Source organism: Osmerus mordax, chromosome 2 (assembly GCF_038355195.1).
Source record: "Osmerus mordax isolate fOsmMor3 chromosome 2, fOsmMor3.pri, whole genome shotgun sequence".
In the NCBI taxonomy this organism is placed as follows: Eukaryota; Metazoa; Chordata; class Actinopteri; order Osmeriformes; family Osmeridae; genus Osmerus; species Osmerus mordax.
In genome coordinates this window covers 18,169,027-18,196,663 of record NC_090051.1, presented here as the reverse complement: position 1 = coordinate 18,196,663, position 27,637 = coordinate 18,169,027, and the positions used below count along the sequence as shown (strand labels likewise).

Genomic DNA, 27,637 nt, shown 5'->3' with positions numbered 1-27,637 from the left:
CCTGACCTCAGTCCCCTCCGGTGCACAGGGGCACCGCAGTCCGAAACTTCACCTTTGACCCCTGGGTGGAACAAGCGCAGAGGGAGAAGGGAGAGATGGGAACAGTGGTGAAGAAACACAACAGCAAGACACCACAGTTGCATCCAGGACCAGGGAACAGTTGCTGTCTCCCCTCCATCACCACCATATTCCAACACATACAGACAGACTTGAGGCGGTTAAGCCACACAGACACAGAGTAGGACCAGGTGCAGTCTGGGATACCTTGGTGGTGTCGTCCTGTGTTCCCCTCTTCCAGGCCTCAGAGAAGATAGAACTGACCACACTCTGGGAGCGGGTGTGGCCTGATGAGGTGGTCTCTGACACCCCACTGTCTGATTGGCTGGAGTGGTTGGACTGGGACTCTAAACAGACAAGAGAGGAGAGAGAGAGACAGAGAGAGAGGGAGAGAGAGAGTAGGGTTAGAGTCTGGTCATGAAGCGCCTGGATGGCAGAGAGGTGTCCACGGCCAATCAGACAGCAGCAGTGTGTTCTCTAACCTGGTAGGCTGGAAGAGCTGGATCCAGATTTCATGCTTGAGGAGGACAGGGAGGACCAATCGTAGGCAGCCTCGGTCCGCTTCATGGCCTCTTGGTAGTTCACGTAAAGCTGCTTCCCATACTACACACACACACACACACACACACACACACACAAACACACACAGGTAAACCAAAACACACAGACACGCACACACACAGATAAGTTATCCAGGGTTTCATGCGAAAATGTGCATACTATACACCTAGCACACAGTCCATTGGCTGACTAACAGACCAGAATACCACAGTGCAGCTAAACTCTGCCTAAATGTCAAAGGTCAAAGCTCAGGAAACATATCATCAGATTCTGGGTGGAGCTTATGTGCTACCTTGGCAATGCGTATACTGTTGATCCATTGGTGTAGGCTTCTGACATCATCACAGCACAGGTATTTGATGTACTGGGACTTCTTCTGGATCTGGGGGTGCTAAGAGAAACAACACAAGTGATAATGACCAACACTTTCAACAATGTGCCAAAATGTTTGGTTTATACTCCAATGTAGTCTTCTGTTCGAAAGCGGACTTAACTTGATCTTCTGAAAGTGCAAAGACACATTCGGAAATACTCATTTAAGCATGTTGAACAACAGCAGACGTAAACTGCCAATCTGTGACCATCTGGATACACCATAATGTGAACTGACATATTCCTTTGGCCCAGATACAATGGTATTACTACACTTCACCACTAGATGGGAGTGTGCTACTCGAGACACCTTCCGACAGACATAAGTAATCTATCCCTAACCTCAATCCCTCGGCTTTCAAATAGCTGAAGCTTTACGTTGAGATTCATAGACATACTTATATCATTCAATCAAAGTGATTGAATGATATCTTAGGGAGTCAGGTGGCTGAGCGGTGAGGGAGTCGGGCTAGTAATCTTAAGGTTGCCAGTTCGATTCCCAGCCGTGCAAAATGACGTTGTGTCCTTGGGCAAGGCACTTCACCCTACTTGCTTCGGGGGGAATGTCCCTGTACTTACTGTAAGTCGCTCTGGATAAGAGCATCTGCTAAATGACTAAATGTAAATGTAAATGAAAAAAGAAAGAAAGTTAGTATTGGCAGTACTTCCCGAACTGCTTCTCTCCATTCCACTGTCTTACTAAAAAAAACAAACACTGTTGGAAGATTAATCTCTCTCTGCTGGCTGCTTCATATCAGATAAATGTGTTCTTTTATCTGTATTCCACTCTATCCACGAAACCCATCATCCCTCCAGGAACCAGAGATCCAAAACAACACAACATCTCCTCTCTCTCTCTCTCTCTCTCTCTCTCTCTCTCTCTCTCTCTCTCTCTCTCTCTCTCTCTCTCTCTCTCTCTCTCTCTCTCTCTCTCTCTCTCTCCTCTCTCCCCCTCTCCCTCTTTTTCCTCCCCTCTCCCTCAGCCCCCTCTGAAGCCTCCAGTCTGTTTTCACAATCGTGACGGTAAGTTTTGGGAGAGGAGGCACAGGAGGAAACAGAGCGATCTGTTTCCCTGTCTGCTCAGGAAGTGGAGGCATGGAGAGAGACAGGGTGTTCCAGCAGCCCCGCTCCTCACTGAATAGAGGAACAGAAGCATCCTCTCGTCTCACTTTAACCTGGGGACGTAACAGATATGTGTGTGTGTGTGTGTGTGTGAGGAGTTAGCGTGTGTGTGTGTGTGAGCAGTAGAGTGTGTTCTGTGTGTGTGTGAGAAATAGAGTGTGTGGTGTGTGTGTGTGTGTGTGAGCAGAAGCCTCACCTTGAGCACCATGCAGTAGTCGGTGGGAGCCTTGTACTTGCTGCGGTAGTCCTGACCGTAGTACACGTTCACGTGGTCCAGCTGCAGGAAACACACCAGGTCTCTGGAAGCCTGCCAGACACACACACACAGGTCAGGACACACACTCTGAGATCTGTCAGTGTGTATAGACAGACTAGAGAGTAGAGGGGAGGGGGAGGCTGGCAGGAAGCAGTGTGAGGGGTCGCGTGCATGAGGAGGCCAGGACACTGCACTGCAGATGGCCTGCAGCTGCCACTGCCAGTGAACTCTGGGTAACAGACCATGAGGTGTGTGTGCATTTGCATGTGAGCCGGGGGGTGTGTGTGTGCGCGTGTCTGTGCTGCGTGTGCACGCATGTCTGTGGCTGCATGTCTCTGTGTGTCTGCATGTCTCTGTGTGTGTGTGTGTGCATGTCTCTGTGTGTGTGTGTGTCTCTGTGTGTGTGCATGTCTCTGAGTGTGTGTGTGTGTGTCTCTGTGTGTGTGTATGTCTCTGTGTGTCTGCATGTCTCTGAGTGTGTGTGTGTGTGTGTGTCTCTGTGTGTGAGGCTCCAGCTGGGTTAATGACCCAGAGGGATCAGGGAGAGTGACGCCTGGCCTCACTGGAGGAAGGCTCTGTTAAACTATCCCATCCATAACAAGGAAATACTACAGGCTGGATGAGAGGCTGTCATCTGCTCTGCTCACAGGACCACTGAGGACACTGTGTTTGCATAGCCTCCTTTAAGCCCACAAAGGGCTAATGTGACCAACTCCACTCCAGACGGCATGACCCGAGGAAAACTTGATTCACTGCCGTGACGTCAACACAGAGATCTAAAACGCTGCAACGTCCAATCTAAACATCTACAGAATTTGTTAGCGTGTGCTTGTGTGTCGACGTGCACGTGTATTTATTCCAAGCCCTGGTCTTAATCACCAGGCTTTGACCTCATTAGCAGTGTGATGTGAGGTTAGGCGGGTGTTGGTGGCGAGTTAGTGACCACATAGCTGGGCTACAGCCAGAGATAACCACACACACACTCACCATCTTGTGCTCTTACAGCACCTTCACACTGTAATCTCAGAGCGCAGGCTTTCAGCTGGACAACAGGCAGACTGTACTCCCACATACTCTCACACTTAGACACACGCTTAAACACACACACACACTCACCCACGCACACCAGGGTACTAGACTAAGGCTGGAAGACCATAAAACATGAATCTTATTAACAAGCCTCCCATTGGACAGTATGGAGGAGAGAAGAATGGAGTGACAGAGAGAGCAATAGATCATGCAAGCAGCAGGCAGAGTGTATGTGTGTGTGTGTGTGTCCAGGTAGGTAGCAGACCTTAGCTTTGCCTTTAGGTACGTAGTAGATTCCTGAGGCCCGCAGCAGGAAGTAGCGCTTCTTCCACGACTTCTTCCCGTCCTCCTTCAGCCACAACACGCCCTCCATCTCTGGCACGGAGACCGAGCTGCCACAGAAACACTCCTGCAGACACACACACAGAAACACACACACAGAAACACATACACCAGACACGCAGAACACGTTAAAGATGAGGGCCAGATTTCCAGCGGAGGAAAACGGAATCGATCACGTGACGTCCTCGCTCTCCTCAGAGGACAGCTCACCTCCAAGAGGGCTTCCTTGTTCCTGTCGGCCATCTCACACGTCTCCTTCCGCCCCAGCAGATAGTTCTAGAACATTCCAGAAGACACAGAGGGGAGAGGGTTCATTCACCGAGGCACGGCTGTACATTCTGAGGTTGTGCAGCTGTGTTTTGAGCACAAATAAACCCCACATGTACAGTATACAAGAAATGGGGTTGCATGCTTCAGTACTGTGTATGACAGATCTGTGCAGGAGATCAAGGTTTTCTGAAGGGCCCACCAAGAACACAGGCCTCTCGTCACCAATCAATTATTCATGTTCTCATCATCTACACCATCATGACCTACTTACACCAGACAACATTTGTATGTGAGCGTGCGTAAAATTGCAGAGTGTGTTTGCATTACTACATGGAAACAGCATGCAGCAATGCTGTTAGACAGTAATAATCCTTTGTAGTTTTCTCTGGTTCTAAGTTGAAAGTACAGTTTAAGGTTCTGGTTGGTTCGGTGAAGATGACAAGAGATTCTGACCTGGGGGTTCTTGAAGAGGGCGTATTTTTCGATACGCTCTATGAACATCAGCCGGTTCTGGCTGTCTCTGGTCCAGTTCAGAAGGTTCTCCACCAGGTTCTCATGGTCCTCAAAGATTCGCTCTGAGGAGAGGAGAGAACACAAAATGGATGACATTATCACTCACCCCAGACAAACTAAACGAGTTAGTGTTGTGCCAAGCTAACTGAAGTCAGCCAGTGCACCAAATAGCTTTCATGGATATTGAATCCAACATAAACTTTCAGGTCAAACTTGGCCTGAGTGACCAGACCATGACCCCAGTGTCAGCCATCATCCTTCTGTACTCCCCTATACACACAGACCCCTCCCCTATACACACAGACCATCACACACACCATGTCACTCACCCCTCCCCTATACACACAGACCATCACACACACCATGCCACTGACCCCTCCCCTATACACACAGACCATCACACACACCATGCCACTGACCCCTCCCCTATACACACAGACCATCACACACATCAGCCTCTGCTGTGATAGAACTGCCATCTGCCATGGATCTAAATGGAATGGAATAAATCCCTGTGGGATTACAACCTTGGTCCATTAGGTGATTAAAACATTTACCGAATTAATGATGTTTACCCCTCCGACTGTCATTCCAGAGGTTTACAGATATGTATACTCTATACTGTATGTGGATAAGATCAATGTGCAGTGTCTTGTCTCCTATAGACACACATGTAAAGTATACCTCACACAATACTAGGTGGTGGAGATGCTTTGGAATATGACTAATCTGGTACTCCCCTTTCAAATCATCCATTCAGATTGAATCCTATAATCCATAACAGAGATATAAGGAGTTCTAGAAAAAGACATAATAGTTAGTATGCTTTAAAAAAGATGTAAATAACAGGCTGTATTAAAATGTATGTGTGTGTGTGTTTGCGTGTGGGTGTGTGTGTGTAGGCATGTGTGTGTACGCATATGTGTGTGTGCACTGCAGACAGATCATGTTTCTCAGGTTATAGGCCCTGGATAAAGTTGTCCTGCCCTGGAACACAGCTGTTTTTAAGGGCAACATCACACACACATACCCACCCACACACGCACACACACCCCAACCCCACACACACCCACACCCACATGCATGCATTAAGGGCTGTATGGCTTTACAGAATGTGTCTCTCTATGAGGCTACAGGGTCTGCTGGCATTCTTATCCCCTTTTGTCCTCTCTTCACTTCCTGTCTCAGTTCAGTCTGTGGGTCTCTACAGAGGGCCATGCCAGTGTGTGAATGAAGAGCTTAAGGCTGGATTGGCCTGGTACAGTATCTAGAGCTGTTCCCCCAACCACCCACCCCCACCCTCTCTCTTTCTCTATCCCTCTCCGTCTCTCTCTCTTTCACTGTTCCTCTCTTCTTTTATAATAGGAGCTTGCGCAGAGAAGCTGGCCAGCCAGCGGAAGCCCTGGAGATGTAGGTTAGATCACACACATGACTGCCCAGGACCGAGTTAGACAGGGCTGTGTGTGTGTGTATGCACCCTATGGAATTATTACAATGTCCCATGGCACCAAAAAGGATGCTGTGTGTGTGTGTGTGTGAGTGTGCACATTTACCCTCTATCCCCCAACCCTTCTCTAAATGGTCACCATCTCTCCGGCAGGATGCCACTGGTCTCCAATACTAACCCTGTGGCATTCTCATGCACTATATTCCAGAGAGTAAAATCCCCCCCCCCCCCCCCCCCCCCTTTCCTCATCCCCATCTCCCTGCTCACACACACAAATCATCTGGCTGGGGATGACAGTGCTGAACTGGATCAAACTAACGTGTTGGTCTGACCATGTGAGATGATGATGACAATGAGCATGACGATGATCGTGTGTAAGTGACAGAGGGTTTCGTGAAAGAGGAGAATAGGCTGCCCGTGTGCGTGTGTGTATGTATGTGTGTGTGTGTGTTCGTACCCATCTGCAGCTCGTTGATGGTCTCCACCAGGGACCAGTCGGGGCTGTAGCCACAGTGAGACTTGTCCAGCAGGCTGTCCAGCACCTGCCTGACCGTCTGCCTCTCGTCCACCATCATGGTCTTGGAGCTCTCGTCTGATAGGTGGACCCGGATCACCAGCTGCACAGACACACAACAGGGCAGAGAGGTCAGAGCAGAACGCCCCCCCAACAGATTTGGGTAGATGTATTTTTCTGACGTGGATGTGTGCATGGATGTGTGCATGCACATGTTGTTTGCTAGGTTGGATTTGATCAAGCACACTTCCCCACTCGTTGTATTGAGTGTGTCACAGTGATATCAGATACTCATGATTGGTCACACTGGAGAAAGGGGGCGGGGAGAGGAGAGAAGAGGGCAGGGGAAAGGAGAGAGAAGAGGAAAGGAGAAGAGAGGACATGAAAGAAGAGGAGAGAAGAGCAGAGGAGGCAGATGCTGACCCCAGCCATCCTCAGCCTGTCCAATCCTCTCTGTGCTGGCAGGATAAGACAAATGAGAGGGCCCATATAGGACTGGCAAATCCCCTCTCTGACTCTCCATTTCCTGAATTAAAACTCACCGCTGCAGCAGAAAGCCTACGAGCACACTCATCCAACAATCAGATGAGGCCATGCTCAGCGGTACTGACCTACATACAGCTACAACACACTGCACTCCTGGTTGACCCTCGGCTAATCCAATCACTGACCACTACTACTACAGGGACCATAATCATACAATCGCACAGCTGTACAGACGCAATCATATGGAATCACGTTCCAATCCTATGGAGTTACGTACAACTCGTCTAATTCCAAGGAATTCTACACATCTGCCATAAAAACACGTGTCACACACACGTCTCAAAGGCACCAAGTCAGATGTGGGCCAACAGCAGAGGCATGCCAATGCAGTCACACAGAACTGGCATGAACAGAAAGCTTATGGTCAGAAGAGATCCATTTCTAGAGAACCGAGGGTTTTTTGACATGGAATAGAGTGGAACCAGACCTGGTGGTCTTGGGTGGAGGTGAACAGCCCTCTATAGAGGCAGGACAAGGGGGACATCATTCAGGGGAAGATCCTGCTCACCTGACCGTCCTACCTGGTGGGGGTGTCGTGGCCAGCCTTGAACCTGCCTTAAACCCCCACCCCCCCCCACAGACACACACACTGATTGAGTGTGTAAGCAGGTTAGTAGAGGCCCAACAGTGTTTCTTCAAGTACTTTTAAGGTCAGTCTGCACGTGGCAACTCCCTCTCATTCCTTCCTTCCTCCCTGCCTCTCTGCCTGCAGCCATGCTAAAGCTGGTACTGCCGTACGCTAATCCTCCGGCTGGGATTTGGGCTTAACTTTAGAGGGTTCCGCCATTATGTAGAGTGGCAGGGGAGGAGAGAGAGATGAAGAGAGAGAGAGGGAGAGAAAGGAGAAGGGGATAAAGACAAATACCGGGATAGAGAGCAAAAGAAAGAGAGGAAAAGAAACAGACCGATTAAACGTGAGAGAGGCAGTGGGTCAGACAGAGAGAGAGAGAGAGAGAGAGAGAGAGAGAGAGAGAGAGAGAGAGAGAGAGAGAGAGAGAGAGAGGGAATATGAGATGGAGGGAGGGAGTGTGTGGGCTGATGTTTGTGTGTCCAGCAGTATGACTCCAGCTGTTGCCATGTAACACTGACCTGACCCAGAAAAGAGCAGAGTAGCCGGCACGTGCCAGCAGTCTACACAAACACACACTTCACACTCTTTTGCCTTAGGTAACTAGGTCGGAGGCTAGTCACTCACCTTTTTAACCTGGGCCTCCTTGATCTTCTCCAGAGCAACCCGAATCTTCTCTGCCTTTGTTTTGGCAGCTTGCTCCTCCTGAACACACATACACACGCACAATACATGAATACACATTTGTAAATGTGCCCTTCATAACTATACAGTCCTAAAGCATTCCTGAATCCAGGACAGGTCACACACACACACACATTCTCTCCTGGTCCAGACGAGACAGGTAATGTGCTGCTCCCTCTACACACACCGCTGCTAACTCACCTGGCTCCTCCAACATGCTGCCATGATCCCCTCAAGGTGTCCTACCAACTACAGGCAGTGTTTCTGTGCTCCTTATGTAGGAGGAATAAGCTGGTTCCCAGTCCTAAGATGTGAGTGGAGTGTCTTCCATAAGGAATCTGTGAATCTGAGACAGCGGCAGAAATCCCCTGTCACTCTCCTCCAGATTAGCATTGGATCTGTTTTAGGAGACAATTCCTCTGCAGGGATTAGCCGGTGGAAATGTTTCCTCGCACAGGGCTAACTCCAGAGACCAGGCGAGAGCGGCAGATCTGTACTCCAGTCAAACCTCTCAGCTTCCCTCCAGACTAAAGCATCCAGGGTCATAGGTTGTTCGTCCCAGCCCTGTGGAGGGATGTCCTCTGGCCACACGAAGGGCTTCCCAGCCCCGGAGAGACACAGGCGGACTAAAGAAGACTCAAGACCAGGACCTGGGCCTGAAAGGGCAGGCTGGATCCAAACAGGGGATGGATGCCTCTCCCTCGCTTCAGTGTTGCTACTCTGACACCCAGACTCGCAGCTGTCAGGAGCTCACACTGAGAGCTGTGGATCCTCTCTCTGCTTTCCTGACTGGAGGGAGGGACGGAGGGAGGGAGGAAGGGAAGGAGGGAGGGAGGGAGAAAGGGTGAGAGGAGGGGCAATGATGCCAGTGCCAACACACACGATTAGGCTTTGAGCTCTCTTTCTCTTTCCCGGACTCGTGCACTCTATTGCTCTCTTTATCCGACTTTGTGTGCCTCCTCTCCATCCCTTTATGTGTTCTTCTGGATCCTCCGTTCTTCTCTCTCTCTTTCTCTCTCTCCGAGCGAGGGTATTATCCTCCTCGACTGAGAGTCCTCGGGCTAGAGTGTGGGGGAGCGTTCTATTGTAGCCAATTATCTTCATCATGGGCTTACAACAAGCTCACACACGCGCACACACACACATCCAGAGGGTCCTAAAAAGGCACCAACAAAATGACAGAGCCACTGGATGGAGGGGATGAAAGGGAAAGAGTTAAGAATCAAGCCTCTTAACACCCTTAATCAGTCACACACACACACACACACTTTTGCCCACACCCACATCCCCCCACAACAATCCATTCCTGGCCATCTGAAGATGACACTTTCTGCATGTGTGCCTTAGTGACGGCACAGAAAAGCGCATGAATACATCCACGAATATGATTTGACAGGGCTTTTCTGTAAGTGCGTGTGTTTAATACTCGAGCCAACATGGAGGATTATAAGATAATCACACCATTGAGTTGACCCTTAATCAAACCTTCTGACCTTCCTCCACCAAGCTAGTGCTGCTGCAGCAAGCGCCTTATGATTTCATCAAGATTAGCATCTCCATCCCATTTACTGGATATTCATGGGTGACCTAGATTGAGATGGTACTACTGAGATTAAAATATTTTTTCTAAACCGCCAACCCCATCTTTTTTACTCTTTGAAGTTGTGTGTTGTCTTCCTTCCTGGCTTGCTGTGGCATAAAGAATGTGATGTTCTGACTCATGCAGTGGGAGAGCAGAAGGGGAACAGAGCCTACAGTAGCTGACTAACATAGCTGGTCTGAGTACTGGGTGTGTGTGCTACTTAGTATAGAGCCCAGGATAAAACTAGCACAAAATAACTGTGAACAGGATCCACACATGGGGAAATACACACACATGCATGCACGCACACCTGCACGCACACACACACTCACACACACAGCTGTGCTCCTGCCCCAGAATCCTTTGTAAGATAATTACACATCTTCAGTCTAATTACGGCCTCCCACAGGAATCTAATCACCCTGTCTCCAGGTCTTTGAGATTTCAGTGTTCTGACAGAGTGAACTTGACATTCATGACAGTCAAATGCAATTATATCAGAAGCTGTCATATACATGTGTAGGTATGTGTTGAATAATACATGGGTGTGTACAGTATGTGCGTGTCAATGAGTGTGCCTGTGTTTGTGTTTGTGTACAGGAGAAGCACCCCTCAGCAGTAAAGAGGATTAGATCAGGAGAACCAGCCTGATCTGACAGCCTAGCCCAAACGATCCAATCAGATCAGCTGAGCCTATTAACCCCCTCTGAGGCGTGTGAATGCCGGGGCTCAACCGCTTCTCTTCGCAGCGCGCACACACACACACACACACACACACACACACACGCACACACACACCAGCGTCAACAATGCACACAGATACACCAGCATCAACAACACACACAAACAGGCTGTAGGATTTCATCCCCCTCCAGACTAGATTCAGAGCCTGGAGTGATACAGACAAAGGCTGATCACGGCGTACTCTTCGATGAAATGAAATATGCTGTGTTTAACCATTAAGAACCACTTGCTTCCTAAGAAGCTTTACCGAAATTCATGAATTCTCGGAAATCTAATTCTGACGGATTCATGAAAAGAAACAGGAATTTATATGTGCAGCGATGTGTGTGTGTGCTAGCATGTATGTGTCAGCCTGTGCATCCCCACGCTGCTCGACTCGCACACCAGCCTGTCGCACACCAGCCTGTCACAAATCCTTAGCCTGACACCAGGCCCCTCACCTGGCCTGATCTTAGCCTTCCGTAGATCTCTCCACCACGTCCCCGAACGCAGGCCTCCTTGTCACACACCGCGTCAACCTCGCACAGCAGCTTTGACCTTGCCCTTCCCAATACCGTCTAGGCTGCTTCTCAGCCCCGGTACAGGAGCACACAGCCAGGCAGCTGAGCCAGGGTCTAAGGGGATCTCACCATGAGCACAATGTGGCCCGGGTTGATAATTTATTCATTTTACAGATGACTTTTCGTCCAATTCCTGGTTGTTGAAGGGAGCCACACGTTCAGACAAACCATGAACAGCAAGCTCTGGGAGATGACTGAATGTGTGTGTGTGTGTGAGGGAGTTGACAGACACAGAAACACTGCCCGCTAAGTACCCGTCTAATCCACCTGTCCAAACCTCTCTGTGGTCTGCACATTCGACCCAGAACACCCATTCTGTAACTGATCCATCCACATTCTCATTCAGACTTAGCTATGGCCAGACCAAACACACTCATGACCTGCAACGACATATACATATATCATACATGCCTTACTCTCTTCACATGCTTAGTAGGCTACATGTACAGCACCAGCAATCCATCACACACACAACCACACATTCCATGAGTAAATGAATATTGAACACATAGAGCAGGGAGGGACTACAATGTGGTTTGGAGAGCAAGAAGCCGATGCTGACTGGCTCTCTCATCAGTGGGATCAAGAGACAGGTGCAGACTGCGGGGAGGGGGAGGGGGCGGGCAGGGGGAGAGGGAAGAGAGGAGAGAGCATGCGACATGCAGAGGACAGGAAGCCATGCTTTCCGCAGCTTTCTTACCTCTTTACACGACAAACACCCAGATAAAAGGTAGCTAGCTACCGCTGTCACTATCGACAGGATATGACCTCACAAGAGAGAGGCAGCAGTTCATTCGTTCTGGCAAGGCAGGTGGGGGTTAATAGCCACCAATAGCAGGGATGCGTGATGTGATTGGCATGCAGGTGGGAGGGATGAGAAGCAAAGAGGAGGAGTCACCTTGGTCAGCAGGTGAGAAGGCTTTCCTGCTATGTTTTTCAGAATCAGGGAGGTTTCCCTGTCCAGATAGGAGTGCTTGGTGCGGAACGAAGAAAGAGAGAGTGTGTGTAAGAGTGAGAGAGATAGATAGATAGAGAGAGAGAGAGAGAGAGAGAGAGAGAGAGAGAGAGAGAGAGGAACCATTAGTGAAATCTGTGAATAACTTGAGCATTTGTTCTTTATTGCGTGGAAGCATGGTAGAGAATCAAAAGTGTGATTGTGTGAGGCACAAGCAGAACGTAATAGTGACAAGATAACTGACAAATACATTGTCAAAGTTCATTACAGAAGTTTGACTTGCTGTGGAGAGACATCTGGGTTAGACAAAAACAATCAAGCAGTAAGAATTGGTTTCCTGATTTAAGATAAAGCCGTTTACCCCCTTTCCAAGGAAGCAGTGCACTGAGGAAGGCTATTAGTGTATACCCAGACAGACAGACAGACAGACAGACAGACAGACAGACAGACAGACAGACACTACTCCCCTGGGGGCACCCAGACTACAGTTGCTCTATTAATAATGTGTGTGCTACAAACACACTTACACACACACACACACACACACACACACACACACACACACACACACACACACACACACAGACATACACAAAAAGCATAACAAAACAAAACAGAGCCAACCAAGTCAATTGTATAAATGTTGAGCCACCTCACACTGGCCATCTAATATTTGTGTGTAACAGACAGCAGACACATTAGCTCTGCATCACGTGAGCCACTACCAGGTGCTCTCTACTCTCCTAGAAGTAGGCCACAGCATGTTCACATGTTAATCAAGCACACAGACAAGCTAGGGCGATGAGGAAGGGAAGCATTTGTATCAGACATGATTGGTGCACAGCCTGTGTTGGGACAGTAGCAGAGATCAGACAGGACTAGAGAGACATACCTTTAAGCTACCAGAAGGCACAAAGTGTCCAGGGCTACTGTAACTGTAAAAATGACTACATGTCAATGTAAACTGTAGACATGGCTGACAGGCATCAACAGCAGAAGAGCCTGTGTGGATCTGTTTATCTGGCTGTGTTCCCAGCCAAAGGGATCAGGCTAGGCTGGTCTGGCCGAGAGGAGGGAGAGAGAGAGGCTGGATGGGTTTAATCACCAACATTAGGTTACTGCCAGCAGACAGCAGAGAGACTGGGGGTGAGGGGGAGAAAGCCATCCTGTTTCCTATATCCTGCACTCAATTTAAAAGTGTAGGCGTTTTGTTAGCTACATCAAGACGTACGGATGAAGTTTTGGGGCTGAAAGCCGGGAACAGTAGCACAAAACAAGGATGGAATACAAGTAAAGTCACTGGTTTGACGAACAACATCGTTTGACCCAGCTCATGTTCCTCCACTGCTTCAGAACCACAACATGACATGACATCATGTCAGTAGAAGTTAGAAGAACCCTCTAGAAGGTTGCCTCTGCGGAGCGGAGGTTGCTGATGCACGCCCCGCTCCTCCATGTTGGGCTGCGCTTGACTGGCCAGGCGTGAGAGACACTGCTGCTGCAGGCTTCTCACTGACCTGAGACTGGAGGACTCAACCTCTGTCTCTCTGACTGACTGTCTGTCTGTCTGGCTGTCTGTCTGGCTGTCTACCAGTCTGTCTACAGAAATAAGTTATTAAACACCCACCCACCACCTCTCTCTCTCTCTCTCTCTCTCTCTCTCTCTCTCTCTCTCTCTCTCTCTCTCTCTCTCTCTCTCTCTCTCTCTCTCTCTCTCTCTCTCAGCAGTGTCTGCACTACCTAAAATACATTACTGGATATCATTTTGAGAAAATCTTTCTTTTAATATTGTAGATTAAATATCATATTTGGGCCAGATTAGCAAAGATTTAAATCATCCCTCTGGTCAATATATGGTAGAGTCTATCCAACAATAATACTGTTGGATGTTGATCCCTGTTACAGTGAAGAAATCAAGTCTGGGCAGCCAGACAGCTGCTTTACTCTCTAGGGTCTGACTGTCTGTCTGTGTGTCTGTCTCATACCATGAGTGTGTGTGTGTGTGTGTATTTCTGTCTGTCCTCCTCAGTGTGTGTGTGTCCGTCGGTCGTCCTGAGTGTGTTTCTATTTGTCTGGCAGCATCAAGTCAGAGTCTCTGACTCCATCATTAATCTCCACATCTGCTGTCGTCTACACTACTCTGTCCATCCATCCATCCCTCACTCTTTCTCCCTTTCTCTGTCTGTATCAGAAGAGAAATATGCGAGGGAGCTGACTAGCTGGGATCAACGTGTCTGTATATACAGAGCCAACCGAGCAGGAGGGAGGAAGGGAGGGAGGGGGGGGGGGGAGCGAAGGAGGTAGAAAGAAGAGAAAGAAGAAACATTAGTGAAATCTGGGAATCATTTGAGCATCCCTCTCCCAGAGGAGAGGGAGCAAATTAGAGAACGAGAGAGAGAGAGAGAGAGAGAGAGAGAGAGAGAGAGAGGCTGGTGACTCTAACCTGTGCTGCAGAGGAGCCATGTTAATGAGCCATGCATGCCAACAGGGCTTTAGGCTTGGGGACTACACTCAAATCTTTATCCTCACTTGATTCCCCCCTCCCCCCACCCCCCTCCCTCCTCCTCCCCTTCAGCTTCAAGAGGAGCGGGGAAGAGCGCTGCTTCACATGGATGACTCGGCTCTTCTCAGCCGCTTCAAAAACAATCCCCCCCGAGGACCTCGCCCCAGTTCATCACCAATAAGGAGGAAAGAAACACAGCGGCTGAATCCCCGGCCGTTAGGGGGTCACAGACAGCCGAGGCGGGAGTGTACCTCGGAGCTGGCCTGGCCCTGATTGGTCCCCTGCGGCGGGGGGGTGGCGGAGGACTGCCGCGGCTCGTCCTGGTCCGCCGGCCGCAGCACGCTGTCCAGCGAGTCCATGCTGGAGGCGGAGGCGGAGTTGATGGAGGAGCGCGAGGAGTGGACGATGGAGCGCGCCTCGTGCTCGCTCACCGTGCCCACCGAGCCCGTCCGCCGGTGGTGGCGGTGCGAGGAGGCGGGCCGGCGCATGGTGGACGAGTAGGACGAGGAGGACGAGGAGGCGGAGCCCAAGGAGTGGGAGGAGCTCTGGCGCGCCGCCTCGTCCATGCTGAGAGAGGCCTGGAGAAGCAGGGGTGACCCGCACCATGAGACACGCTTCTAATACACACACTGGCTTGTCTCTGTTGAATAGATTGACACGCGTTACAGTAAACACAAAGGTAGTCTCTCCCACCTGCTCCAGCTGAGCTGTGATGTCGTCCAGGGAGAAGTTGGAGGCCAGAGGGGTTCGGCTGTGGACGCTGCCCCCCCTGACAGTGGAGGCCGGTGAGGCCCGGGTGCTGCTGCTTGTGCTGCCCCCGCTGCTGCCCCCGCTGCCCCCTGCATGCTTGGCACTGCTGCTGCGCCCTGCCGGGGGCTTCTGACGCACCTGAACACACAGCAAGGATGAGCCGCATACAGTGTGTGTGTGTGTGCATGTCTGTACGTGTCTGTGTGTGTCTGTATATACGTGTGTAGAGTTTGTGCGTTTTTATATACGTGTGTAAGTTCCATGTGGGTGTTTATGTGTGTGTAGTCTCCAGAGCTTACCTTGGGCTCTCCGGGCACGCCCAGCCTGGTCATGCCAGTGTTGTTGGGCTTGCCGATGGTGCTGAGCTCCTGCTCTATGGAGCACAGGTCTGCCATCAGGGCATCCAGGTCCACTGAGTCACCACCCTGGTTTAGAGCCTCTGGACCACAACAACACACACACACACACGTCAGTCTGGGACTGTAAGAGGAAAGCTGCCGTACACCACACAGCTAACATCGTCTAGTGAGAAGGCAGTGTGAGAGTTGATGCGTGTCTGGTCCTCACCGTTGATGTTGTAGATAGAGAAGCGATAAGAGAAGTTGGCCATGTTGGTCTCCTGCCTCAGAGGAGCCTTCTGGCTCTTAGGAGGCTCGGGCTTCCCATCGTCCAGACTCTACAGGGAAACGACACGCATTTGGGTTACATATACGAGAGTCAGGTGGCTAGTAATCAGAAGGTTGTTGGTTCGATTCCCGGCCGTGCCAAATGACGTTGTGTCCTTGGGCAAGGCACTTCACCCTACTTGCCTCGAGGGGAATGTCCCTGTACTTACTGTAAGTCGCTCTGGATAAGAGCGTCTGCTAAATGACTAAATGTAAATGTATATACTGTTCCTGCATGTGTGTGTGTGTGTGTGTGTGTGCGCTCACCTGTGTAAGTTTGTCCAGCTCTCCCAGCCAGGCTCCAAACATCTGGTCCAGGTCCTGGTCCTCCTTATCACTGTCCTCTTCTGCAGCATGGTCCAGTTCCTCATCTGATAGCTGATCCATCTGCAACACACCACACAACACAACACACACACATTGAGTAAAACCTTACATTGTAAAGGAGTAACCACAAGTCCAGTGTCATATCCAGTAGACAGGAGGAACAGCTAGCGTGTCACTTCCCTCTAATTCTGGCCCAGAGGGCACAGCACGGCACCCCAGATTGCCATGGTAACTCAGGGGTCGTCTGTGGGACAAATTCATCTGGCGGCCCCCGTACACCTGGCCTCACCTGAGGCTTTGAAGTTGACCATCAGAGGCTCAGCACCTGTCTGATTATCCCTTCCAGACTCTACTCTCCCGACCCGACTCCTCCCACCTCCTCCAGGCAAAGATCATATTTCCACCACAGTGATAAATGTGCAGCATGAGAGAGAAAGTCTTCCATATGTGACTGCAGACATATTTTACTGGCATGGTCTAGGCATTTGCTCCAGCGAGTGGTGATGAGTTATTGCCCCCTGGTGGCCATCTCCATAGCCTGCACGCACACACAGTCTGTCCCCTTGTCAAGTCTCTGCCGAGCAGAAATCAAAAGAAGGCCTACTGTCATGGCCTGAGTTATGGAATGATTATGCAACATCCGTGGAACGAGTCAACACACTCTTAAGTCTTCTGCAGAGTGCGTGAATGATTCATGTCCAGGATCACATTCCTGAGGTGCAAAACAAACAGCCCGGGCTACACCAACATGTGTACCGCCAAATGAAGAACAGATACCATAACAAGAAAGCACAACACAGACCCAGACGACTGAATCACCTCCCACACTCATCCTCTGACATTAATAAAGCTCCACATGATTTTCAGGGCCCTAAGCAGGAAGTCCTACTGTACACTTCATGAATGACTGCTGATAAACCAGCTCATGATTGACTCAAACAAACCAGCCACAACAATCACCTATAAACTTGTACACGTTGGCTAGCCCGCATGAGTAATCCTCTTAAAATTCCTTTCAAAACTAATACAGGCCAGAGAGGTGAGAGGGGGTCGCCCCCACTCCCCCCTGATGGGGGTGTTATGGAGGGGATGTACCAGGCTGGGAGGCCCCTCGATGTGGAGGTGGTGGAGGGAGCAGGGGTGGCTACAACAGCTGGGTGTGTCCTGGTCTGCAGGAGCCAGCATGGGCTTCCGTCTGTGAGGGCTGGATCTGGAGATGCAGACAGACCCCAACTAGGACTGGGACGAGGACCGATGTCCCAGTTGCTGATTGACTCAACACTCATCAGTCATGGGCTGTTGAGGTCAGACTCTTCACACACACGCTCATCGACTTACAGACTTGAGAGGGATTGAACAAATCTAGGGCTGGACAGTTTTGTGAGATCAGGAAATTAGAAGGCAAGGCTACCAGCACAAATAAACAAATCCTCAGCCCAAGCCCAAGTCCAAGCCCCAGCTCCAGCCTGAGCCACAGCAGCAGCCCCAGTCCTAGCCCCCCTCCAAACCCCAATGCTCCTCACCAGTCCTCCCCTTCACCTATAGTCCAAGCCCAAAACCCATCTTACTCTTGTCCCATCCCGTAGCCCTCTCCAAGCGCAAGCCCCAGCCTCAGCCCGGGCCTCAGATTCTAATCACAGGCCTGCCAGCCACATGGAGCTAATTGTAGCGCTGCTCCCTGAAACTGGGCTCTGTAATCTTTGGCTGCTGGCTTCTTTTCACTCTCTAGGGAGGGGACAACTACACCAGGGCTGTCCAGGAATAGGCCACCCTGGCCCAGGGAGGAGAGAGGAGCCACAGGGATGGAGCTGGGATGGTGGTGGGGATCTTGAGGCTTTAAGAGTAGTGACTGCTGTCTGTCTGCTGGGGAAACACAGACCCATGTCTACACTGGAGGCCGGGTCTGGTGTTTAGCAGAGCTGAACCAGCAAATCGCTCATGACAGGAGTGTATATGCAGGCGACCAAACAATCATCACTCTGCCGTCACACAGACACACGCCTGCTGTCCTGCAACCTGCCTGCAAGCCTCTGCCTCCAAACAGGCTATCATTCTTCCCCTTCCCACTCCCTCCCTCTCCACCCATCCACTGCCTCTCCCTACCTGGCGCACACTCGCGCTCTCCGAACGTTGCACAACGTTGAATAATGTTGAACGCAGCCCTGCAATAGCTTATCCGCCGTGTCGGGACTACCAAGTTGAATCTAGGCCAAAGACAGCAAACATCAGACCACATCAGATGACAATCTGGAGAGGACATCCAAACAACAACATTCCTTATGGAGAGAGAAAGAAAGGGAACACATAAACAATGTGTAAACGTCTGTGTGTGTGTGATCTGTGTGTGTGTTATGATTATCTTAGCAGACAGTTCTGCTCCACTAAACCCGCTGGTACAGAGTCATACGAGGGGAGGTCATGGAGACAGATTTAGCCTCGACCCACTGCTGTTTACAGAGTACTGAAGTCAGAGCGTGGGCTCCTAGACACAGGGGAGTTAGACCAGGCAGGGAAAACAAACATCTCACCGGTCCTCAGCAGCCGCAGTAGTGTGTCCAGGAGCGAGGGCATTTGGGAGGAGGAAGAGGAGGAGGAACAGGAATGTCTAGCACTTATTGGATTCCTTATCTCCATAGCGATGCTATGCTTGAGGAACAGCCTCCCCCAAAGGCTGGTCCTCAAGCATAGCCAGAGAAACGACACAGCCTTTGTTGAATATCGTCCGGATTAAGATTCGGACATAATCACTGACATAAACAGGTTCACCCTAAGGTTTCACTAACGCTGCGTCCTGCTTGAACTCAGCTCAGAACATCCCCGTGGAAACAAGAAGGAGGAGGGAGCAGGCCCTGAGCTGACCCCAGAGGGTCAAAAATATTCCACCGGGAGAGGGACGTTGGCATGTCCTCAGGACTGGCATAGCGGGGATGAGCGGTACACATGTTCTACTGCCCCTCAGGTGCCCTGTGGTGCCCTCTACTGCCACTTGGGAGTGCCCCCACCTTAAATAGAGCAGAGGGTCAGTGACTGGGTCAGCTCCCAGGGTCCCCAGCTCCAAAAAGCTGTGACATATGACCTAAAGGTTAGGGGTCAGGGGTCAGGGCACGGGAGGGGACAGGCAGCGTACGGTACATTACTCGACAACACGTTCTCGTACTACATCTGAGTTATAATGACAACACAGTTCTCTGCGAGCCTGTCAACGGTCTAGGTGGTTAAATGATTGATCTCCCTTTCAGGTGAAACCAGTGTTTAATGTGGGAGACGATTACGGGGTGTCAATCTGTCTTGACTGCAGAGGAGCAGAAAGCAAGCTAGTCTCTGCTCTGACATTCCTCAACAACAAGAACCTCCCCTGAGGCAACAGCTGCACAACCCAAATTAAAATGATCCTGTAACTCAAGTCACGTGTGTTTGTGTGTGTGTGTGTGTCTTGGGTGGGACTACTCCCTGTTCCCACGCCTATATTGGAATATGACTCAAGATAGGCCTAGGCCACTCCCCTAAACCCACTCACATCCATATAGTACAGATGTGTTGACCCACACACAACACAACACACACGCACACACATCGGGAACATTCTACCACAAGTCTGCTGAAGAGACTACCAGGGGAAGGACCAGCTCCAAACCAGATCCAGACAAATTCACTCTCTCTCCTCTCTTTCTCTCTCTTTCTTGTATTTTTTTCTTTCTCTCTCTTCAGAAGAGGAAAAACAAATGTGTGTTGATGTTCTGAGACGAAGGATGAACCACAGAAACCATGGAGGAGGGAAGAGAATGTGAGAGTGAATCCAGCCTCTCCAACTCAATGATACAGAATGTACCGTACACACACACACACACACAAACACGCCTGCACACACGAGCACGACTGCATACATAAACAAACACACACTTTGACTATGCAAGTGAAAGCCAGCTGGACACGACCTTGTAGTGACCTTGTGGGTCCTGGGGATCTCTTCCTCATTCTCCCTCTCTGAGATCAGTCAGGCCTAGATACTGACTGGCCCGGGAGACAGGGAGGGGCGGGTGTAGAGAGAGTATGAGATAGGCCAGGAGGACAACATCTATTATGACAACACACACACGGTTAACAACACCCAGACAGGCCTGCACACTAACTACAACACTCGTCTTAAGACCGACACACACACACACACACACACACAGTAGCACCTCACTACGTCAGTGAGATAATGAGATACCTAAACAATGATTTCCCTCCTCAGCAGCAGTCCCTTTGCTGCTCTCTGATTCTTTCTGTGTGATTTTTGCAGCCACAATGTCAGACTTGTCACATGTGGCCACAGGACACACACCCAGTTATAAAAGAGAGCAGCGACTGAAATAGCAGAAGAAACTTCAGATAGGCTGGAGTCAGAGAGAAGGAGAACCCAGTGACCGCGTTCGAAGGGGGAGACCGCACAGACGAGGACTCCCAGCACAGTAGCGAACGGTTAGTGAGTGCTAGATTTCAAGCTAGCGACAAGGATGGGGAGGATCTCTCTATTAACTATGAACTGGGAAGATGGATAGAGAGAGAGAGAGAGAGAGAGAGAGAGAGAGAGAGAGAGAGAGAGAGAGGGGACGATCTAGGCAGGCAGCATATGGACCAGAGGTAAACACTGAGAACTACTGTAGCAGAACAGAGCCGAGAGTTGGCCAGACTCCAGCTCAACATCTGACTCTGCATGGGAAATGATTGCTACATCTGCAAGCAGGACAGAACATGGCAGCACAGACAGACAGACAGACAGACGGACAGGCTGACTGACAGGCAGACAGACAGATAAGAGACAGATTATAAGAGGGTATTGATAGCACAGAATAGTAGAGAAGCAGCCTGTTTGATGTGTGTGGTGGTGCTCTCTGTAGGGTCAGTCAGGAGACAGAGTGCTGAGTGGGCAGGGGCAGGCAGCCTCTTGCTGAACAGCACATCACTTGTTTTTCAGGGACAATTATCTGCTTAGCCTGCCCCGCCCCTCCCTCCCTCCCCCCCTCCCTCCCTGTGAGTCAGAGCCCAGCAGATGAAGCACCAGAGGGGAACTGCGGTTGGAGAGCAAGCCGTGCGAAACCACTGGAGAGTCAACGCTGGCCAAGAGAAGACCCGAGGCTTCTAAGTGGAAGACGCAAGTTAACTCTCGTGAATGTCCTGTCCAGATCTTTAGGAGAACATTGTAATGGTGGGTTTACACGCCGATAAAGCAGATGATGAGGGCCGTCTCTGTTCCTGGTTTCCTATGTGGCTCCCTTCACTCCCCTCTCCGCACACTCACACGAAGGTCTTGTGTTCAGGGCTGCAGGACCGCAGTAGGAACATAACCACTGGCACCAGGCCTCTTTGTAGTCGACACTAGCATATTGGAGTCCTCAGTTGTGGAAAACAAAGGGCATGTTTATGAATGCCGAGGAACTTGTTGGCTGGCAGTAAGTGTGCCTAGTCACGGCAGGGACTGAGGGACAGCTCTGCCGATGGAGAGAGGCAGTGGGAGGGTTTCGACGTGAGACACGGGAATGCATCACGATGATAGGTGACCGTCTGCGGCACAATGACTGCGAACGAATGTTTTGACATGAGATGTTAGGCTATGTTTAGGTTGAGTGGTGTTTAACACAGAACTTGATTGGGTTCTGGAATTCCTCTGCTTTCCCGGTCAATTTCTGTATGTTCAACACCACAAACGATTAATGCAGCCTAACCTTTAAATTCGGAACAGTCTTGCCAAAACAGACGTGCATTCAGGTCGTTGACAAAATCACTGTCTCTCTGTCTCTCCCTCCGTCATCCGGCCCTCAGTTTGACGTCATGAACACAAACGCAGTTGTTCGCACAAGCACACACATGCGTACTCCCTCGCACACACCTGCATGTTATGAAGCAACCTCACCTTAGCTCCAGTCCATTTGCGTGAGTTGCTGACAAAGTATAAGAGAGGGAGGAGGAGGGTGTGAGATATGGGAAGCCTGAGGGCTCAGTGTCAAATGGCACCTGTCCCACCTGCACCCTGTACCTCTCCTGAACCTGACCACACCTAGCTGCTCTACCATCCCATCTGCAGCCTGCTTCTCTAGTCCTTCCCTAGTACTGCCTCTGTACTGCCCTAGTACTGCTCTAGTCCTGGTCAAGTCCTGTTCTAGTACAGAGCCCTATAGTACTGCTCTGGGGCTGCTGTGGGACCTTTTCTTATCGTGCTCGCCCCTCTGCCGGGGTTTAGGTTAGGTGGATTAGTGGTGGGGCTTGGTTAGTTGGAACTATCCTGTGCCAGGCTAGTCCTGCTTCCTCCATAGTCATGCAGGATCTGCGGTTGGGTTCTTATAAGGCCCTCTCTGTCTCCCAGTCATCTCACCAGGTCTATATGGAGGCTTTTGATGATGAGTCCAGGTTTCCACACTTCAGTCGGGTGTGACACACACACACACCCACACCCCCACACACACACCCAGAGTCTCCCTCCACTGTTAATTTCCTCTTCCAAATAAGCATGTGAGTTCATAATGGCTGGAGTGTTATTATTCCGCGTCAGTTTTGCCGTTGAGCTGCAGCCTCCAGTTTCCATGTCTCCACCTTCCTAGGTAAACAGTCTGGCTGAAGGGGGAACCTCAGAGGTCTCTCCTGGTCTCCTCTCCTCCTCTGCCTTTCCTAAAACACATGGGAGGAGACAGCCTGAAGTTCCCCTCGGACGTTCTCCAATCTGCTCTGATGCGAAGATACTTTAAACAAAGACAAAGTTTAGGCTACTCCCTAGATCTCTCATGTCACTCTGGACTGGTCTGTTCAGCACAGGCAGGCTACTAGACAGTCTATGTCACTGAACTCTCCACACTAGTGACGGACACACACATACACAGACACCACTGACACACAGACACACTACTGACACACACACACACACACACACACAACAAGGCCTCTCATCCAATGCCAAAAGCCTTGCTCTCAGTCATGAAAGAGGTCCATTCAGAGGAGGAAGGAGGGAAACTGTTTGTCTGTGAGGGTGCGGCTCAGCTGTGAGAACCTGGCTGGACCTCCACACTGCAACTGGGTGACCTCTGGTAGTTCCAACATGACGGAATGGTGGGAGGGGTCAGGAGGGAGGGTGGACGCCAGACCATCTGCTGAATCAACCACAGTCACACTGCAGAGGAACACACACCCCGTGGTGTCCAGTATGTGTGTGTGTGTCTGCACGTGTTCTTGAAGGCATGTGTTTGTGCATCTGTATGTAGCTATGTGTGTGTGGATTGAGATGAAGGTTTCCCGGGGCCAGATACAGGATGCAGGTGATTCATGTTCTGTAAACAACTAGAGCAGCAGCTATTTCCCAACTCTCTGACCAAGCACACTAAAACCACACACATTCACCCATGTGTGGCCTAAGCAATGAATCATCACTCACTTCCAAAAACGTTTTCATTCATTATGAACGACGAATGATTCTCCTCGAGGACATACGGTCGAAAATAATGTCTATCATTCTGCAGGGCTGAATAAAGCCAAGTCGCTTTCAACCTCAGAGGTTTCAACTTGTTTCAATCTAAACATACCATACAAACTCTATTTTAACACCATGGTGGCTTGAATTACAAATCGAACCCAGCATCAGAAACACTTGTCCCCTGTCAGTCACCCTGCCTGCTGGATAAAGGAGCCGCATGGCTGCGTGTCGTCGGAGGGAGAGAAAAGTAGAGAGAGTAGCAAGGAGAGACAAAGGCAGGAGTGGGGTCATAGAGAGCCCCTGTTGTTGCAGCCAGACAGAGAGAGGCAGCTCTAATGTCATCTTTCACGCACAACTAGCCACCGTAAATAAGCAGCATGCCTGGTGGCACCCAGCCCTCCCAGCCCCCCCTTACCTCCCCTCCCTGCCTCCCCTCGTTTCCCCTCCATCCCTCTCCTCGCTCCCTCCCCCTCACCCGTCACCTCCCCCACGGCCCTGGCAGTGTCACAATGGGCCTGAGGATTCACACTGTACCGCCAATTATAGTGTCTCTCTGTGTGTGTGTGTGTGTGTGTGTGTGTGTGTGTGTGTGTGTAGGGGGCTGACTAATGCCTCGAATGTTACAGGGTTGCCAAGTCAGTCTGGGATTCTGCAGAGAAGATGTTTTGTGTGCTCTGTCCACGGTGCACTCATACAGACAAACTGGTACCATACACTTCAGCAGTAAAGATCAAGGGTCAAGTGTCATCAAGGTGGTTGGTCAACACGACCTAATATGACAATAGAATGATGGTAGCTCTTAGACTTGACTAAGACCAGATGTTGCCCTCAGAAAACAAAGATCACCATTTTAACAGACAAGGGTCGGTTTGGCATGTGGACTGTGTAAGACCCAGTCATATATACTGAATCTGTCTTAACTCGCTCCAGCATCTAAATGAGGCTGACTGTCTTTTTGTCTGAAAAAATCACAAAAAAACCTCACAAAAACTGAGCCCGAAGTATTAAAGTATTCTTTAGTAATAGTTGTGATGCATAGGCTCCTGTAGAATGCCTGACTGCTGGTGATAGACATGCAGGCAGGTAGACAGACAGGCAGGCGAAGTGCACTCAGACCAATGAGCCAGACATTCAGTCCTCCATTAGGTAATGGATGGAAGGAGAGAAAGAGAGAGAGAGGACAGAGAAAGAGAGATTGAGAGGCAGAGGGAGAGAGCATTAATTTCCAAATTGACAGCTTATCACCTCTACCAGTAACAAGCCTTATCATGCATTTGTGTGTCCCTCCAGTGGATTGTCATTGATCTAGTAAGAGACAGTGAGTTTCAGCCTTCCTCCACACTGCAGTCTACATGGTCCCTCTCTCACTGTAACCCAAGGACTCCAAACTACACATAAATCAATACTGCTCGCTCAGCTTCCCTCTCCCTCCCAGCTTCTCTCTCTCTCAGCCTCTCTCTCTCTGTCTCTGACTGTATCCTCCTCTCTCGTCCTCCTCCTGTCTGCCTTCATACCGAGCTGATTCGAGTAGTTTCCATCCTACAATGTATAGTTAAAACATGAACACCATGTTCATAGTATCACACTACACTGGCAAACCTAGCTTCCAGCTTTCCATGGATCCAGGCCTCTCGTACTGTTGGAGACATAGCAGCTGGCTTGGGCACACACGCCAACCTTCAGGATAAACCGTAGAAAGGTTAATGTAATCAGAGGAAGCCTAGGGCTGGTCTGTCAAAACGACTCTTCTGATCTTTCATGTGAGAAAAAAGGACGGAAAAAAAGAGAGAAATTAAAGAGAGGAGAGAGGAGAAAAGAGGGAAAGGAAAAGAAAGAAGGAGAGAGAAGAGAGGAGGACAAGAAGAGAAGAGACATGAGAGAAAAGGCGAGAGGGCTTGCTCCAACAGAAATTACAACACAATACCGAGGCCCTGTTAAAATCATTACATCACTTCCTGTCCTCCTGCCCCCATCTTATCCTGTCCTGATGGAAGCCCAGTTCCAGTGCTGTTAAGGTCAGATCCCAGCCAAGTGTGTGTAACGGCAGAACAATAGCGATGTGGAGGGGGCCTGGCCAGGGTATGACTCACCCGGCCTGGGAGAGGCTGTAGTGCTGGCCCCGACACTCCACCAGTATGATACAGTACACACATACACACAGCACCCTTCACAGCAGATGGTCAACACATTACTGTGGAGCGAACACAGCGAGAGCTGAAGCTGGGGTCCTTCCTGGGGCCTGCAGGAGGCTGATGTGCCAGGGCCGGGGGGGGGGGGGGGGGCCGGGGGGGGGGGGGGGGGGGGCAGACAGGGGAGGCTCGCCAGCCTGCGGAGCTCCTTACTACCAGGTTCATGTTACACAGCAGCTGTGCTCCACAGAGAGCTGTCAGGACATGCCCCGCGACCGATATAGACGCACACACACTAACACAGGACACACACACACACAATATCCCACTTCAAGCTGTGATGTGGGACAGATTTAGACCAAAAAACTTTGGGTGGAGGACTGGAGGTACTCTGTCGTTTCAGTGCCCACAGACACCCCCTAGCAACACAATAGAAACTCAAGACACTTAGCAACACAGTGACCTTCAGCACTCAGTGGTAGGGTCTGTTTTCTAACACAATGTAATTGGTGAGATTAAACAGCAATCAACCAGTGATGCTATTGTGTAACAGATGTGATCATACTGAGTAAGAATTTGGTTCAGTCTTGACATACAGTAAGTGACACGTGAATACGTATGACAGAGAGAGAATTGTCTCTGTCTGGCTGCAGTCAGGAGTGGCTATCACCCAGATGGTGATGACTTCACTTCCTGGTGTCCCCTCTCATTATCTTTGAGTGAAGACAGGCCGGTCCCGTCGGTGTACAGTGTGTGTGTGTGTCTGTGTGTGTGTGCAGGACAGGCAGTAGAAGAGGTGGGTTGGGGGTCTACATTGTAGTGCCAAACCTGTCTTTGTAACCATATGCTCCTTTACATTCGCACTGCCGTCTTCCTGTACCAGGGTCAACCAATAGAATGACTTCCTAATTAAGCCTGGGGGATGAGTTGCTGTGCCGTGTGAGTGTGTGTGAGTGTGTGTGTGGGTAATCACAGCGGGAGGGGGTTCAGAACGGACCACTAGCCCAGCCCATTCTATGATAACAGGGCAGGAGTTACAGGAAGGTCCCCAGGAGGAAGAACCCCAGCAGCATTCCCAACAGCCCCAAAGCAGCTCCACATGTTTCCATCCCTCCCGCTCCCCACATGGTTTCACTTCCCACACGAGCTATCCCCCCCGAAAGCCACGAGTCGATCCACGACTTAGCGTGTGTCTGGTTGGGCTTGAGCTCCACTGGTGGTGTAGTGTGATGGGGATCAGAAGTCTCCAGCCCTGGGGCTTCCAGTTTTCCACCCCGATAGAAACCCATCCAGCCACGCATGTATTTCTGACTGGAAAAGGCTTAGTGGAAAGAACAGCAGGGTTTGACAGCCGAGACAGTGACACACCGCTGAGGAACATGAGCCGTGGATGCGTGGCTGGTGTAAACCATCGTCTCAACACCGCAGCAAGCGCCTTAACCCACTCACATGAAGTTAACCGTTGGAATATCCTGTTTTGAGAGAACTATGTTCTCTCTCTCAGGTGCCAAACCGTTTTCTATGATTATACGGTGCATTGGCAAGCATGGGTCACGGAACTGACTGTGGTGCATGCGGCGCCCACAGATACATGGAGAGTATACTGGGGTACCTGCTTACCTTTGGTGTAGTTCTGCAGCCTGGTTCTGTCCAGTCCAGTCCACAATCCTCCTGGGAGAACAGCTGTTTAAATCACC

At 50.4% G+C, this 27,637-nt stretch overlaps 1 protein-coding gene across 1 annotated transcript; it reads right to left on the bottom strand.

Moving 5' to 3' along the window:
* Positions 1–27,637, bottom strand: raph1a (Ras association (RalGDS/AF-6) and pleckstrin homology domains 1a; the record flags this gene model as incomplete). Its single annotated transcript, XM_067257198.1, is given in 17 exon segments — positions 1–61; positions 265–404; positions 540–660; positions 911–1,009; positions 2,309–2,419; positions 3,663–3,806; positions 3,950–4,015; positions 4,463–4,584; positions 6,427–6,586; positions 8,225–8,302; positions 12,066–12,140; positions 14,877–15,203; positions 15,319–15,513; positions 15,675–15,814; positions 15,943–16,051; positions 16,308–16,427; positions 27,561–27,637. Coding segments are annotated over 16 exon segments (2,061 nt in total). The 3' UTR covers positions 1–7.